We start from the raw sequence: 16,827 nt of genomic DNA, 5'->3' as shown, positions 1-16,827 counted from the left end.
AAAATGTTGAAAAGAATGTTTCAACTTTAACTTTATAACTTTTAGAGATCAGTGCATCTTCTACTCACTTAACTATTCACAGTAACAGAAATTTTGACCAGGGATGCCCAAACTTTCGCATGCCACTGTATATGGATTTCAGCAAGGCATTTGATAAGGTACCCCATGCAAGGCTTATTAAGAAAGTAAGGAGGCATGGGATCCAAGGGGACATTGCTTTGTGGATCAGAACTGGCTTGCCCACAGAAGACAAAGCATGGTTGTAGATGGGTCATTTTCTGCTTGGAGGTGGGTGACCAGTGGTGTGCCTCAGGGATTTCTTCTGGGACCCCTACTCTTCGTGTATACCTTTTGAATTATTTCCACGCAACTTCAGCTAATTGGGGCAGCCGCTGAATTGGGCCATAAGGTACTGGTCATAATGTATCCCAATTAACTGGAATCCACTGTATATTCTGTTCCTTAGAATACCTCTAGTAATTTACCTCCTACTGATGTCTGGCCCACCAACCTATAATTTCCCAGCTATTCTTAAGAGTTTTCCTGAACAACAGAACAATGTTAGCTATCCTCCAGTCCTCTTGACACAACATCTGTGATTAAGGTTGTTTTAAATACCTCTGCCAGGGTCCGAGGGGACACCTTGTGAGTCCTTGGGGATTTATCCACCCTAATTTGCCTCAAGACAGCAAGTATTTTTTCAGCTCCATCCATTGATGACCATGCTGATCTTCAAATGGACCAATTTTGTCCCTTGCTATTCTTTTGCTCTTAAAGGATTTGCAGAAGCTCTTAGAATTGTCCTCTAAATCCGTCTATTGTGTGGTTTATAATGTAATTCCACAAACATGGTCATCCCTTTATTATTCTTCAATTCCACCCATATAGCATTATCTGAATGACTCCACTCTGAACACTGCCATGGCAATTTCCCTGACTAGTAATCCCCTTTCTCCCCCTTTAATACCTCCTCCTCTATCATGCCTAAAACAACAGTACCACAGAACACTGAGCTGCCAGTCCTGTTCCACCTTCAACCAAGTCTCACTAATGGCAACAATATCATAATTTCATATGCTGATCCATGCTGTTGTAAGCTTATTTGCCTTAAATATAGTATTCCTTGTATTGAATTAGAAGCAACTCAGAACGTTAGTCCTACCATGCTCAACCTTTTGGTTCCTGTCTGTGTATAGGTTTAACATCTGCTTTCCCCACAATCACTCCACTGGCTGCCTTGGTACTTGGATTCCCAACCTCATACAACTCTAGTTTCAACCCCCCACCTCCACCACCAGAACAGCACGAGCAAAATCTAGACCAACACACACAAAATGCTGGAGGAGCTCAGCAAGTCAGGCAGCATCAATTTCCAAAAAAAATTATGACAATTCCAGTGTAATGAAAATTTTGCTGAACTTGGGGGAGTTTGGAAGATTAAAACCAATGCATCAACCACTGACAGACCATTCTTTTGAGGCACTGGAATGAAGTTCAACAGGGCCTGAAGATTCTTGAGTTCATAGCTATTAATGTTTGTTCAGGCCTACATCTCTGTTGAATGTACTATTCCTGAGGTTCTCCTTCCCTTCCAACAGAACAGTGGCATAGCACCGCTTCACAGCCCCAGCGCACCAGTTTCAATTCTGTCCTTCAGTGCTATCACATAGAGTTTGTTCATTCAAACTATAACCATGTGGGTTTATCGCAGGTCCTCCATTTTCTTCCACATCTCAAAGATGCGCCAATTAATTGGCCACTGTAAATTACCCTTTAATTGACAGGTAACTGTCAATCAGAGTGAAGTTGATAGGTAGGTGAGAAAGTTTATCTCTAAAAGGGAGCATAAACTCAGTGGCTTCACTGGCTTCCTTTAATGTCATGTGCAAATGGAAATCTCTTCTAGTGGCATGATCAAGTGCTTCTTTGAACCTTCGCCAAACTTGTTCCTGCTGCTGTGTGTCTGAATAGAGGGTTGCCGTTCACACAAATAGGGGATCTGAAGTAAAGAGCTTGATTTTAGAAGTGATGTGCTAATGCGATCATTTATCTGACTTACAGAAAAACTTGCTGAAGCTCAGCGCAGATTTGCTACACTCCAGAACGAGCTGCAGTCAACACTTGAAGTGCAGATGGACCGCAATGCATTCTCTAACTTGCGGCAGCGGAGGATTGTGTTCCCTCTCTCCCATAAGGAACGTGTGCATCATAGGAACATTCGTGACCTGAAGTTAGCCTTCAGTGAGTTCTACCTCAGCCTGATCCTACTCCAAAATTACCAGGTAAGGGAAGACCGCCAAGTCTGCTGACAATAAAATATCCTGTGATTGTTAAATAAATTGACGTTTGTTGCAGCTGTGATTTTAAAGCTGCATAAGTTATGCTCCTTTTTTGGCTGTGTACTACTTCTGATGATGAGCAGACAGTAATGAATGTGAGTATAAGAGATTATCTTGATTAGGCATGCAAGCTGCAAAAGAACCATTGTATACAGTAATATTTAATCTTTCATCAGGTCGATCGGATTGCCAGTCAAGGATGACATTAAGGCAATGAAACTATAACAACTGTAACTGCAGGTTCAAAACCATCCATTGCTTATTTCCCGTGTTCCCCAGTTAACAACATGAAGGAAGAAATCTAGGCACACAGTCCCTCAAACCTGTTAGATTGGTGGGGGGGGGGGTGGGTGTGTGGAGTTGGGACCTTTGCATTAACCCCACATGTGTCCCTTGGTTTATTTCCCTTATTACCAAGAAAATAGGGGAAAAGTCTCAGTTAGGAAATTTTTCTTTGACCCATGGCTGCAATTGTTTTTAAGTGCAGTTCCAGATTTACCTTACCTATTCTGTAAGGAAATATTCTTTAATGTCACCCAGACTGGCCTAGCTAAAATCTTAATGCTATGTTCCTTAGAGGAAATAGTTTATCTCAGTGCATCAGAGGAAGTCCTTTAATTGTATTAAACATGAAAATTTTGATAATCTATTCTCTTTCCAATTTCATAGAAAATCTATGTCGAGTTCATAGAATACTTTCGCATAAAAGGAGACAAGGCCCATCAAATATAAACCTATCCCTCTCAAAGGGCATCCAGTTGACCACATGGCCCTGTTGTTTCTCCATATCACAACTGTCTTAATTTACAGCGCCTGTAAAAAGTATTCACCCACCCTTAGAAGTTTGCATGTTTTATTGTTTTACAACATTGAATCACAGTGGATTTAATTAGGCTCTTTTGACACTGATCAACAGAAAAAGATTCTTTCATGTCAAAGTAAAAACAAATTTCGCCAAATTGGTCTAAATTTATTACAATTATTAAACACAAGATAGTTGATTGCATTATTACTCACCTACTCACCGGCAATTACAGCCTTGAGTCTGTGTGGGTAGGTCTCGATCAGCTCTGCACATCTGGACACTGCAATTTTGCCCCATTCATCTTTGCAAAACTGCGCAAACTCTGTCAGATTGCACAGGGATCATGAGTAAATAGGTCTTTTCAAGTCCAGCCACAATTTGTCATTTGGATTGAGGTCTGGACTCTGATTTGGCTGCTCCAGGACATCAATTTTGTTGTTTTTAAGCCATTCCTATGTAGCTTTGGCTTTATGCTTGGGGTCATTGTCTTGCTTGAAAACTAATCTCCCAAAACAGTTCTCTTGCAGACTGCATCAGGTTTTCCCTGCATTTTGCTGCATTCATTTTACCCTCTACCTTCACAAGTCTTCCAGGGCTTGCTGCAGTGAAGCATCCCCACAGCATGATGCAACCCCACCATGCTTCATGGTCGGGATGGTGTGTTTTTGATGATGTGCAGTATTTGGCTTACACCAAACTTATCATTTAGTCTGATGGCCAAAGAACCTTCATTATGGTTTCATTAGACCATAGAACCTTCTTCCAGCTGACTTCTGAATCTCCCACATGCCTTCTAGCAAATTCTAGCCGAGATTTCATGTATTTTTTATTCAACAGTTGCTTTCTCTTTGCCATTCTCCCATAAAGCTGCAAATGATGAACTACCCGGTAAACAGTTGTATGCACAATTTGTCCCATCTCAGCTACTGAAGCTTGTGACTCCTCCAGAGTTGTCATAGGTATCTTGGTGGCCTCCCTCACTAGTCTGCTTCTTGCACAGTCACTCAATTTTTGAGGACGGCCTACTGCAGGCAGATATGCAGGTGTGCCATATTCCTTCCATTTCTTGATGATTGACTTGACTGTACTCCAAGGCATATTCAGATTTGGAAATTTTCTTGTCTCCATCTCCTGACTTCTGCTTTTCAGTAACCTTCTTGTGGAGTTGCTTGGAGTGTCCTTTTGTCATCATGGTGTAGTTTTTTGCCAGGATACTGACTCACTAGCAGTTGGACCTTCTAGATACAGGTATATTTTTACTACAATCCATTGAAATACCTTGACTGCACACAGGTGATCACCGGTTAACTAATTATGTGACTTCTAAAACCAATTGTTTGCACCAGTGATGACTTGGTGTGTGAATACTTATGCATCAGTTAGTTTGTGTTTTATATTTGTAATCAATTTAGATCACTTTGTAGAGATCTGTTTTCACTTTGACGTGAAAGAGTCTTTTTCTGTTTATCAGTGTCAAAAAGAGCCAAACTAAATCCACTGTGATTTAGTGTTATAAAACAATAAAACATGAAAACTTCCAAGGAGGGGAAGAATACTTTTTATAGGCACTGTATCTAATTCTTTTTTCAATACTACTTTGAATTTGTATTCATCTACCTATAAAACAGAACATTTCAAATTCATGTTGCATTAAAAATACTCTTCATATTATTTTAGCCAACACTTCAAATTTGTGTCCATGTGGTTTTTGAACTGAAGCAGTTTAGCTTTATTTCTCTATCCAAATCGTGCTTCTTTTATATTCTTAATCATCTCATTCTAATCTTTGTTAGATTCACCACCCTCTGACAAAAGAAATTCTTCCTTATCTCTGTTCTAAAAGGACGGCCTTCTATTCTGAGGCTGTGCCCTCTGATCCATAGAAGACATCTTTTCAACATTCACTCTGTTTTGGCATTTCAATATTTGATAGGTTTCAATGAGATTCCTCCTCATTCTTCTGAATTCCAATGAATACAGGCCCAGCGCCATCAGATGCTCCTCATACATTAATCCTTTCATTCTTGGGAACATTCCTGTGAACCTCCTCAGGCCCCACTCCAATATCAGCACTTCCTTTTTCAGAAAAGAAAACCAAAACTGTTCACAATACTTCACATACGGTCTGACCAATGCCTCAGCATTAGGTCCTTGCCTTCACATTCTAGTCCTCTTGAAATGAATGTTAACATTGAATTTGCCTTCCTTACCACCAACTGAACCTGCAAGTTAACCTTCAGGGAATCCTGCACGAGGACTCCCAAGTACCACTGTGATTTCTGAATTTTCTCCCCATTTAGACTATTTAGTCTATGCCTTTATTCCTTATAACAAAAGTGCATGATCATACACTTCCATACACTATGTTCCATCTGCCATTTCTTTGAACATTTTCCTAATCTGTCCGTCCTTTTGCAGACTCCCTGTGTCCTTAACACTACCTGCCCTTCCACCTATTTTCATATTGTCCACAAACTTGGCCACAAAGCCATCAATTTCATCATCCAAATTATTGACGTATGACATGAAAAGAAGCAGTCCCAACACCGGTCTCTGTGGAACACCACTAGTCACCAGCAGCCAACCGTAAAATGCCCGGTCTATTCCCATACTTTGCCTCCTGCCAGACAGCCAATCTTCTATGTATCTTAATCATGGGCTTTTATTTTGTTAAGCAGACTCATGTGCAACACTTTATCAAAGGCCTCCTGGAAACTCAAGTAAACAACATCCACTGACTCTTCTTTGGCTATCTTGACTGTTATTTCTTCAAAGGATTCCGACAGATTGTGTCAGACAAGATTTTCCTTTAAGGAAAACATGCTGACCACGGCCTATTTTATTGTGTGCCTCCAGGCAGTCCAAAACCTCATTTTTAATAATGGATTACAACATCTTCCCAACCATTGAAGTCAGGGTACCTGGCCTATAATGTCCTGGCTTAACGTCCAGTAATGCTCCATCCCTCATTGGTCTATCTACATACTGTATCAAAAAGCTCTCCTGCACACACTTTAAAAATTCTGTCCCTTCTGAGCCTTGCTAAGGCATCCCAATTAATACTTGAGAAACTGAAATCCCTCAGTACAATAGCGCTATCTCTATTGTATATCTGTTTGTCTTTTCCTCTATCTCCTATTAACTGTTGAGAGGTCTGTAATACACCTCTAGCATAGTGACAACATATTTTTTGTTTCTAATTTTAACATACCTTGTATTTAAGGAACTTTCTAAAATATCCTCCCTCAGCACTGAAGTAATGCAATCTCTATATAACAATGAAATGCTTCTTCCCTTTTTACTCACTCCTCTGCCTTGCCTGAAAATTCTATGCTCTAAGAATCTGAGTTACTAGCTTGCCATTCCTTCAAACATGTTTCATTAATGACAACAATATTACAAATCCTATGTTAATTAAAGCTTTGAGCTTAAATTAACATTGAGAATGATAGTCCTTGCATTGAAATCGATGACATTCAGCTTTGAATTCCCTTGTTGTATCCTTCCTTCCTTCCTTCCTTAACTCCTGGTGGAGTCGTCGGGGCGCTGTCATGACAAGCTTTGCACCAATCTATTCCATATGTCGCGGTTGTGTGCCAGAGCCTGGGTCACCGCAAATGTTTTCCCTGTCCATTCTTTAATGTTGTCCATCCATCTTTTCCTCTGTCTACCTCTCCTTCTTTTCCCTCCACAGTTCCTTGTAGAATGGTCTTTGCAAGGCTGCTGGATCTTGTTATGTGGCCATACCATCTCAGCTTTCTTTTCTTCACCGCTGTGAGAAGGTCTTAAAATGGGGGCCAATGTGGCGCTAGATGGTCTTGCGGACCTGCTCGTTTGTGATGCGGTCCAAGTATGAGATGCCCAAGATGTTGCGATAGCATCTCATTTCCAATGCCTGTATCTTCCTCTGTGGCTCTGCTGTGAGAGTCTAACTTTGCCAGAATTACCGTACCATCAGTTTGATCAACCATGTAAACAAGGTAATGCTCAGAGTCGTCTTGAACAGACTGAGACCTCAGGCAGAAGACATCATTTCCGAGGAACAAGCAGGCTTCCGTAAGGGCAGAAGCACCACTGAGCAGACTTTCAGCCTCCGCATCCTTTGTGAGAAGCACCTTCAGCACCAGAGAGAGTTCTACCATGTCTTCATAGACTTCAAGAAGGCATTTGACAGAGTCTGGCATGATGTCTTATGGGCCACCATGAAGAAATTCAACAAGGGGCAGAAGCTGATTCATACAATCCATCAGCTTTACGCCAAGGCAACCAGTACAGTACTCATGCAGGGCACCATCAGGGAGTGGTTCCATACCTCTGTAGGAGTCCGTCAGGGCTGCCTCCTCTCCCCCTCTCTCTTCAACATCTTCCTGGAACGAATCATGAGTGTTGCCTTTGAAGATCATGTGGACACAGTCAACATCGGAGGGAGGAACATCACAAACCTAAGATATTGATGGACTTGCAGGAAAAGAGGATGAACTGGCCAACCTGGTCAGCCATCTTGACAGAGCCTCCACAAAGTTTGGAATGGAAATAAGTGCTGAGAAAACCAAGCTCATGGCAAATGCCAACGGTGCCATCTCAGTCCATGGTCAGAAACTTGAGTCAGTGCTGCAGTTTAAATACCTGGGGGTAAATCATCTGTGATGAAGGAGCAAGGCCAGAAGTTCTGGCAAGAATCGCACAGACGATGATTACACTATCCAAACTCAAGACAATATGGAAGGACAGCAACATCACCATGAAGTACAAGATCAGACTCCTGCGTGCATTGGAATTCTTCATCTTCCTGTACGCATGTGAGATGTGAGACGTGGACCCTTGTTATATACTTGCTGTCATGTTCTGCCCTCTGGAATTAATAACTGAATCTCCTCTAGGTGATTGTACCTCTCCATCTGGGCAACTATTCTGTCTACTCGCCATTGTTCCTGCAAACTCAGTTTATACCTTCAACAACAATGCTTGCAGACCTCCGAAGAATGATGGTCATTGACTTCATTTCCTCCCGAGATCTTCCCACCACACCCTACAGCCTCATAATCTTGCACAACCCATTTGTATTAATTTTCCAAGATCTATAAAAAAGACTATCCTGGTAGACCTCATGCTTCAGCTATCTTTATTCCAAGAATTTATCTTTATTCTATTCTTTCTTTTTTCTCTTATTTAGTTCCACTACCTTGTTTTCATTTTTCTGATCACCTCATATTGTTGTGAACATCTAATCCTTTTGTATCACCCCCATTCTAAACCCTCCTTGAATGGAGGCCTAATTAATTCTCTTCTATCGGTAGTCTCCTTCGACTGACTAAACTGGCTATTACGTTGAACAATGCAGTGTTAAAGTGCATTGTTCAACATAACAACCAATCTGACATGACTTGTACTTTAATGTGTTAATTTTGGTGCTCAAGATATGATGTCCCCTACAAGCACAGATTAGGTGACCATTTTCAGAGTACCTCTATTTAGTTACCAGGATTGGCCATGAGTTTTCCATCACACTTCACACATCCACTCTGACTTCTATGTCTTTGCCTCTTTTTATCTTTCTCTCTCTCTTTCTCTTTCTCCCTCTCACTGTCTCTGTGACTCTGTATCTCTGTCTCTGCCCCCCAAAAAGACAAAGGAGATGATTATTGACTTAATTTAAGAGAACTCACACCACTCATACCTGCTTTACATCAGCACACTGCAGTGGAAACTGCGAGCAGTTTCAAACTCCTGGGAGTGCACAACTTATGGTCCCAGAACACATCCTACACAATCAGGAAAGCTCACCAATGTCTCTGCTTTTTGAGGTTACTGAAGAGAGCTGGACTATGCACATCCATATTCATGCCATTCTCTACAGATGTGCAGTAGAAAACATTTTATATCACTGCATGGTATGGAAACTGCACTACGGTAGACAGGAAGACTCTACAACAGGTGGTCAAAACTGCCCAATGCATCACTGTCACCAGCCTACCTGCCATCAAAGACTTATATACAGAAAGGTGCTGGAAAAGGGCCAGTAACATCATGAAGGATCCCACCCATCCTGCTCAAGGACTGTTTGTGCCACTCCCATCAGGGAGGAGGCTACGTAGTATCCACACCAGGATCACCAGGCTCAGAAACAGTTACTTCCCCCAAGCAGTAAGGCTGATCAACACCTTCCACTGACTCAGCCCTCCACGACCCTGACCACCAGTACTTTATTATTTCCAGTCATTCACCTTAGGTACAGTCGCGGGGTGATGATGCAGCTCTATAAAACTCTGGTTAGGCCACACTTGGAGTACTGTGTCCAGTTCTGGTCGCCTCACTATAGGAAGGATGTGGAAGCATTGGAAAGGGTACAGAGGAGATTTACCAGGATGCTACCTGGTTTAGAGAGTATGCATTATGATCAGAGATTAAGGGAGCTAGGGCTTTACTCTCTGGAGAAGAGGAGGATGAGAGGAGACATGATAGAGATATACAAGATATTAAGAGGAATAGATAAAGTGGATAGCCAGCGCCTCTTCCCCAGGGCACCACTGCTCAATACAAGAGGACATGGCTTTAAGGTAAGGGGTGGGAAGTTCAAGGGGGATATTAGAGGAAGGTTTTTTACTCAGAGAGTGGTTGGTGCATGGAATGCACTGCCTGAGTCAGTGGTGGAGGCGGATACACTAGTGAAATTTAAGAGACTACTAGACAGGTATATGGAGGAACCTAAGGTGGGAGGTTATATGGGAGGCAGGGTTTAAGGGTCGGCACAACATTTTGGGCCGAAGGGCCTGTACTGTGCTGTACTATTGTATGTTCTATGTTCTACAGACACTCCTATGCCTAGTATCACTTTATGTACATACAATCAATTTATGTATATAAGATATCTTATGTATTTATATTTAATGTAATTTTTATTATTGTGCTCTTAATTTTACTTTGTTTTTTTTTTGTGCTGCATCAGATCCGGAGTACCAATTATTTCATTCTCTTTTACACTTGTGTACTGGAAATGACTTTAAACAATCTTGAATCATTTTTTATGAATCGGTCATAACTGGAGAAGTTCCAAGTAGCTGCCAATGAGTAATTATACTGGAGCAGCTTAGTTCTGGAGTTTAGGTGTTTGTGTTATAGTCAAAGTATTACCTGGTCCCATAGCTTTTGCATTATGTGCTCTCAGCTATTTCTTTATTGGGGTTTGGATCATGGAGGCCGTGGACCATGTTTTGTGATCCTGAAGGCCTAGTGACAAAATGGAATCATCAGTTTTGCACCTCTGGTGAAGCTGGTTGCTGATGCTTTAGGTTTTGTCAAGGAAGGAAATATTCTTGAACTCTCCTGATCTGAAAGTCCCAGCTTTATTTCATATCATAGGGACTATACAAAACAGCATATTGACGGCTAAATTAGAAAAACAATGGAATCAGTAGGGGACAATACAGAAATGACAAAAATCTTTGGCCTGGAGGCTTTGAAGGCAAGAGAAGCCTTTATTCTCCAATTCTCATGGTTATCTTGACTGGACCCCTTCCTGCCCTATTTCTTATAAAAATGCTATTCCCTTTTCTCAGTTCCTTCACCTTTGTCACATTTGTTCCCAGGATGTGGCTTTCCTTTCCAGGACATTAGAGAATATTCCACTATTCCACTATTAATGTTGCCCTCACCTGCATCTTCTCTATTTCCTGATCATTTGCGCTCATCCCGATCTTCCTGCCGTTTTAACAGTGAGTTCCTCTTGTCCTTACCTATTAACTCATGAGCCTAACACGTCATCCAACACATCATCCTCCGCAACTTCTGCCATCTCCAGAGGGATTCCATTACTAAACATAGCTATACTCCCCACCCCAATCCTCTCGCTTTCCATAGTGATTGTTCCCTATGTGATTCCCTAATCTAATTGTCCTCCCTGCTAATCTCCCTCCCAGCACTTATCTCTGCAAGCAGCCTAGGTGCTACAGCTGCCCATTCACCTCCTCCTCCTCCTCCATTCAGAGCCCCAAACAGTCTTTCCTAGTGGGTAACACCACCTGCAAATCTGCTGGGGTCGTCTGTTGTGTCCACTGTTCCTGATGCGGCCTCCTCTATGTTGGTGAGACCTGGTGTAAATTTGGGGATTGCTTCATCGAACATCTCCACTCCATCCAACAATAATGGAACTTGCCAGTGACCAAACATTTTAATACCCATTCCCATTCTGAAATGTCCACCCCCAAGGCCAATTTATATTTCTGCGTCGAATCTACACCGTAGGTATGGTGTAGCCGTGTACCTTAATCCGTAGCCTGACACGCACCTCCCCAAAAATGTAACTACGCATCGCGGCGGCGCAGACTGCAACAACTGTGATTGGTCCACTTGGTAGCATCACATTTCCGGTTGCTTCGTCAAATCATCAAATCTACCTGCCGACATCCGAAAATATTTGAAATGCATTTCGTTGTCCATGTCTCTCAGTGGCCGGACAAGCACAGAAAATTCACCCTCCTTCTGCCTCAATCCGTTCAATGGTCGTACACACCATCTCCTCCAACGTCTATTCTCTTTTCTGCGTTGCAGTAATTTCAATAAAAGTAACTCTTGTTCAACATTTATTAGCTCCAACTCCAACATGATGCGCTCAGTTTCAGTCGCCATTGTTTGAAGTACACAAAGAAACTCAACACAGTGGCATAGAAACCCCACCGCCAACTAGCATTTTGGCGGTGAATTGCAGAGCGACGCAGACACACCAACGCACAAGTATAAATGCTCACAACGGCGTCAGCTATGGTGTAGAGCCTACATAGAAGTATAAATCAGCCTTTAGACCAAGGTGAGGCCACCCTCAGGGTGGAGGAGAACCACCTTATATTCCGCCTGGGTTGCCTCCAACCTGATAACATGAATATTGATTTTTCCTTCCGGTTTAAAAAAAATCCCTTCCCCTTCCCCTCTGGCTTTTTATCTCTTCTCACCTACCTATCAGTTCCCCCTGGATCCCTTCCTCTTTCCCTTTCTCCTGTGGTCCACTCTCCTCTCAGGTTCCTTCTTCACTAGCTTTTTACCTTTCCTACCCACATGCCGCCACCTATCATCTTCTAGCTATACTTCTTCCCTTCCCCCCACCTTTTTAGTCTGACCCCTTCCCTCTTCCTTTTCAGTCCTGAAGAAGGGTTTCAGCCCGGAACATCAACTGCCTATTCATTTTCCGAGATGCTGTCCGACCTGTTGAGTTCTTCCAGCATTTTGTATGTGTTGCTTTGGCTTTCCAGCATCTGCAGACTTTCTCATATTTATAAGAAGCTGATCCATTCTGTCGACAGGCGATAGAATAAAGTCAGCAAATATTTTACCTAGCAAGTTGACCTGATTTCCAATGCACTACCAAAAGGCTTTGGAAACCGGATGTGATAGCTTTGTAATAGAAGTATTTCCAACATCATAGAGGAAGAACAGGCAAGTGAAACTAATAGCTAGTTCTTTCAAAGACCTACCACAGTTTGAAAGGCCAAAAGGCCTGGTATACAACGTCACTTTACAAAATGACTAAATACTAGTACAAAAGTTAAAGGAGAGTGGTATCAGTGCAATACTGCACTCTGTTCACACAGAGTTTTGTACTGATCACTAAGAAACAAAAGACATTCAGACAGGGTAGCAGTGAAAAATCACAATTTTAATCGCCTGTCAGGATGCGAATAAAGAAGCAACACTGAAAATAAGGTAAATATATGGCCATGTTGAAGGTGGTCTATGTCTAAGCGATTAATGCATTGCATTTGTTGGGTAAAATGTCACAGGTTAAACTAGCTCGATAGCAAATTTAGGACATTTCGTGAAGTTGTTTATCACACTGTGTAATATCAGATGTAATAGATTTATTGATCTTTAATGGAACTATGCATTCAGGATTGGTTTTTAAACCCAATTTCCTCTATCTAGAATGATGGACTAACTCAGATGGAACTGTCTTTTCATACTGCAATGTTCTGTATCTCAATTAATATACTATAATATATATTTCCAGCAATATTTGAATAATTATCCCCTTAAGCTATTTATTTCTAAATGGAGGGGTTTTTTTGCAAGAGACTGACGCTATGCTTTGAGTCTGTTTAGCTTTTTGAAAAACTAGTTGGCTTTTATGCTTGTGTTGTTCATCATGTTTGTTTTCACTTGCTGTTGAACCTTGATACAACTTTTTAAATATTAGCAGAGCCCAAAAATTGAACAAAGATTTCTCAGTTCAAAGACTGGTGCACTGTAAAACACAATTAAATTTAGGTATTCTTGAAATGGAAGCCAGGTCCTGAGAGCTCTTGTAGTTACATTGAGAAGATGCTGAGAAATGTTTATTCAGTCGTGTTAAACTTGGGCGAAGGTGGCATTGAGATCAGAAGCTAATTGGTATTTGTGGGATTTAAATTGAGCATTGAGCAACAGGAAGGCAAAGACAAATGAAGATGGAGACAGCAGCCAGAGAACTGGAAATGAATACCAATGAATTGATCCACTTGACCCGAAACAGGAGTGTTTGGGCCATGGCAGTCAAAGCTCAAACAGGGCATGGCATCTGATGATGATGATGATTGGTGAACAAGTTTTTGGTGAATAAGTGCTGTTTGATAATGGTATCAGTTACCTTCCATTAGCTACAGTAAAAATTAAGGGTAGGTAACTGAAGAGAACATTAAACATTGGGAATTGGTTGGCTTTATACCCATACTGGAGTAGATTATTTGGAAGCAAAGCTAGTTTGTGTGCTTTACAACTGTGATGATGTTTGTGACCAGGTATGATGTTGTGGCCATCACTGAATGGTGGCTGAAGGATGGCTGTAGTTGGGAGCTGAATGTCCAAGGTTACACATTGTCTTGGAGGGATGGGAAGGTAGGCAGAGGGGGAGGCGTGGCTCTATTGGCAAAGAATGGCATCAAATCAGTAGAAAGATTTGACATGGGATTGGAAGATGTTGAATCTTTGTGGGTTGAGTTAAGAAATTGCAAGGGTAAGAGGACCCTGATGGCAGTTATATACAGGCTTCCCAACAGTTGCTGGGAGGTGGACCACAGATTACAGCAGGAAATAGAAAAGACGTGTGAAAAGGGCAATGTTATGATAGTCATGGGAGATTTTAACATGCAGGTCGATTGGGAAAACCAGGTTGGTAATGGATCTCAAGAGAATGAGTCTGTTGAATGCTGAAGAGGTGGTTTTTTAGAGCAGTTTGTTGTTGAGCCTACTAGGGGATCATCTATACTAGAATGGCTGTTGTGTAATGAACCGGGGGTGATTAGTGAGCCTAAGGTAAAAGAACCCTTAGGAACCAGTGATCACAATATGATTGATTTCAACTTGAAATTTGATAGGGAGAAAGTAAAGTCTGATGTAGCAGTATTTTGATGGAGTAAGGGATATTACAGTGGTATGAGAGAGGAGTTGGCCAAAGTAAGTTAGAAGGAACTGCTGGCAGGGATGTCAGCAGAGCAGCAATGCCATAAATTTCTGTGAAAAATTGGGAAGGTACAGGACACGCATATTCCAAAAATGAAGAAATACTCAAATGGCAAAATAGTACAACCGTGGCTGACAAGGGAAGTCAAAGCTAATGTAAAAACAAAAGAGAGGGCATAGAACAAAGCAAAAATTAGTGGGAAGATAGATTGGGAAGTTTTTAAAAACCTACAGAGAGTAACTAAAAAGAATCATTAGAAGGGAAAAGATGAAATATGAAAGCGAGCTAGCAAATAATATCAAAGTGGATAATAAAAGCTTTTTAAAGTATGTCAAAAATTAAAGAGAGATGAGAGTGGATATAGGACCACTAGAAAATGAGGCAGGAGAAATAATAACGGGGACAAGGAGATGGCATATGAACTAAATGAGTATTTTGCATCAGTCTTCACTGTGGAAGACACTAGCAGTGTTGCCAGATGATGTAATGTGTGAAGGAAGAGAAGTGGGTGCAGTTACTATTACAAGGGAGAAGGTGCTCAAAAAGCTGAAAGACCTAAAAGTACATAAGTTACCTGGACCAGATGAACTGCACCCTAGGGTTCTGGAAGAGGTAGCGGCATTAGCAATGATCTTTCAAAAATCGTTGGACTCTGGTATAGTGCCAGAGGAGTGGAAAATTGCAAATGTCACTCCACACTTTAAGAAAGGAGGAAGGCAGCAGAAAGGAAATTATAGACCAGTTAACCTGACCTCAGTGATTGGGGAGATGTTAGAGCCAGTTGTTAAAGATGAGCTGATGGGGTACTTGGTGGCACAGGACAAGATAGGACAAAGTCAGACAACAGGAATTCTGCAGATGCTGGAAATTCAAGCAACACACACCAAAGTTGCTGGTGAACGCAGCAGGCCAGGCAGCATCTCTAGGAAGAGGTACAGTCGACGTTTCAGGCCGAGACCCTTAAAGTCAGCATGGTTTTCTTCAGAGGAAATCTTGCCTGATGAACCTGTTGGAGTTCTTTGAGGAGATTACAAGTAAAGTACAAAGATACAGTGGATGTTGTATATTTGGACTTTCAGAAGGCCTTTGACAAGGTGTCACACGTGATGCTGCTTACCAAGTTAAGAGTCCGTGTTATTATAGGAAAGTTACGAATGTGGTTAGAGCATTGGCTGATTGGAAGAAGGCAGCGAGGGGGAATTAAAGGATCCTTGTCTGGTTCTCTGCAGGGGCCAGTGTTGGGACCACTTCTTTTTATGCTATATATAAATGATTTAGATGATGAAACAGAGGCTTTGTTGCCAAGTTTGCAGATGATACGAAGATTGGTGGCGGGGCAGGTAGTACTGAGGAAACAGGTAGGATGCAGATGAACTTAGGCAGATTAGGAGAATGGGCAAGAAAGTGACAAATGAAATATAATGTTGGAATACGCACGGTCATGCACTTTGGTAGTAGAAGTAAATGTGGGGACTATTTTCTAAACGGGGAGAAAGTCCAAAAATCTGAGATGCAAAGGGACTTAGGAGTCCTTGTGCAGAACACCCTGAAGGTTAACTTGCAGATTGAGTTGATGGTAAGGAAGGCAAATGCAGTGTTAGCATTCATTTCAAGAGGTCTACAATACAAGAACAAGAACATGACACTGAGGCTTATAAGGCAGTGGTGAGGCCTCGCCTTGAGTATTGTGTACAGTTTTGGGCTCTTCATCTTAGAAGAGATGTGCTGGCATTGGAGAGGGTCCAGAGGAGGTTCACAAGGATGATTCCTGAAATGAAAGAATTATCATACAAGGAACATTTGATGACTTTGCAGACATCCCACCTCTCCCGGAAGTTCCGGGAGTCTCCCACAAATTAATAGTGGCTCCCTGATGCCCGCAAATTATATACAATGTCCTGGAAATTGATTTTTTTGAGAGCGAGCGTGAGAGAACGCGCGAGGGAGAGTGAGAGAGCGAGCGCGAGTGAGAGTGACCGTGAGGGAGAGAGCAAGAGAGCGAGAAAGCAAGCACGAGAGAGAGTGAGAGCAAGAAAGCAAGTGCGAGAGAGAGCGAGCAAGAGCAAGAAAGCAAGCGCGAGAGAGAGAGAGTGCGAGAGCGAGAGAGCGCGTGAGAGCGAGAGCAAGAAAGCAAGCGCGAGAGAGCAAGCGCGAGTGAGAGCGACCACGAGAGAGAGAGCGAGAGCGAGAAAGCAAACGCGAGTGTTAGTGACCACGAGCGAAAGAGCGCACGTGCGATAGAGAGAGCAAGAGCGAGA

General features: G+C 42.1%; 1 protein-coding gene across 1 annotated transcript in view; it reads left to right on the top strand.

The window, feature by feature from the left end:
- Window positions 1-16,827, top strand: part of LOC134354636 (xenotropic and polytropic retrovirus receptor 1 homolog) — a 411,898-nt gene that overhangs the window by 214,933 nt on the left and 180,138 nt on the right. The window contains exon 4 of the mRNA XM_063063679.1: window positions 2,062-2,282. Coding sequence (XP_062919749.1) covers window positions 2,062-2,282 — 221 coding nt within the window. The remainder of the gene's footprint in view (window positions 1-2,061; window positions 2,283-16,827) is intronic.

Source organism: Mobula hypostoma, chromosome 12 (genome assembly GCF_963921235.1).
Source record: "Mobula hypostoma chromosome 12, sMobHyp1.1, whole genome shotgun sequence".
NCBI lineage: Eukaryota > Metazoa > Chordata > Chondrichthyes > Myliobatiformes > Myliobatidae > Mobula > Mobula hypostoma.
This window is presented reverse-complemented; position numbering and strand designations above follow the sequence as displayed.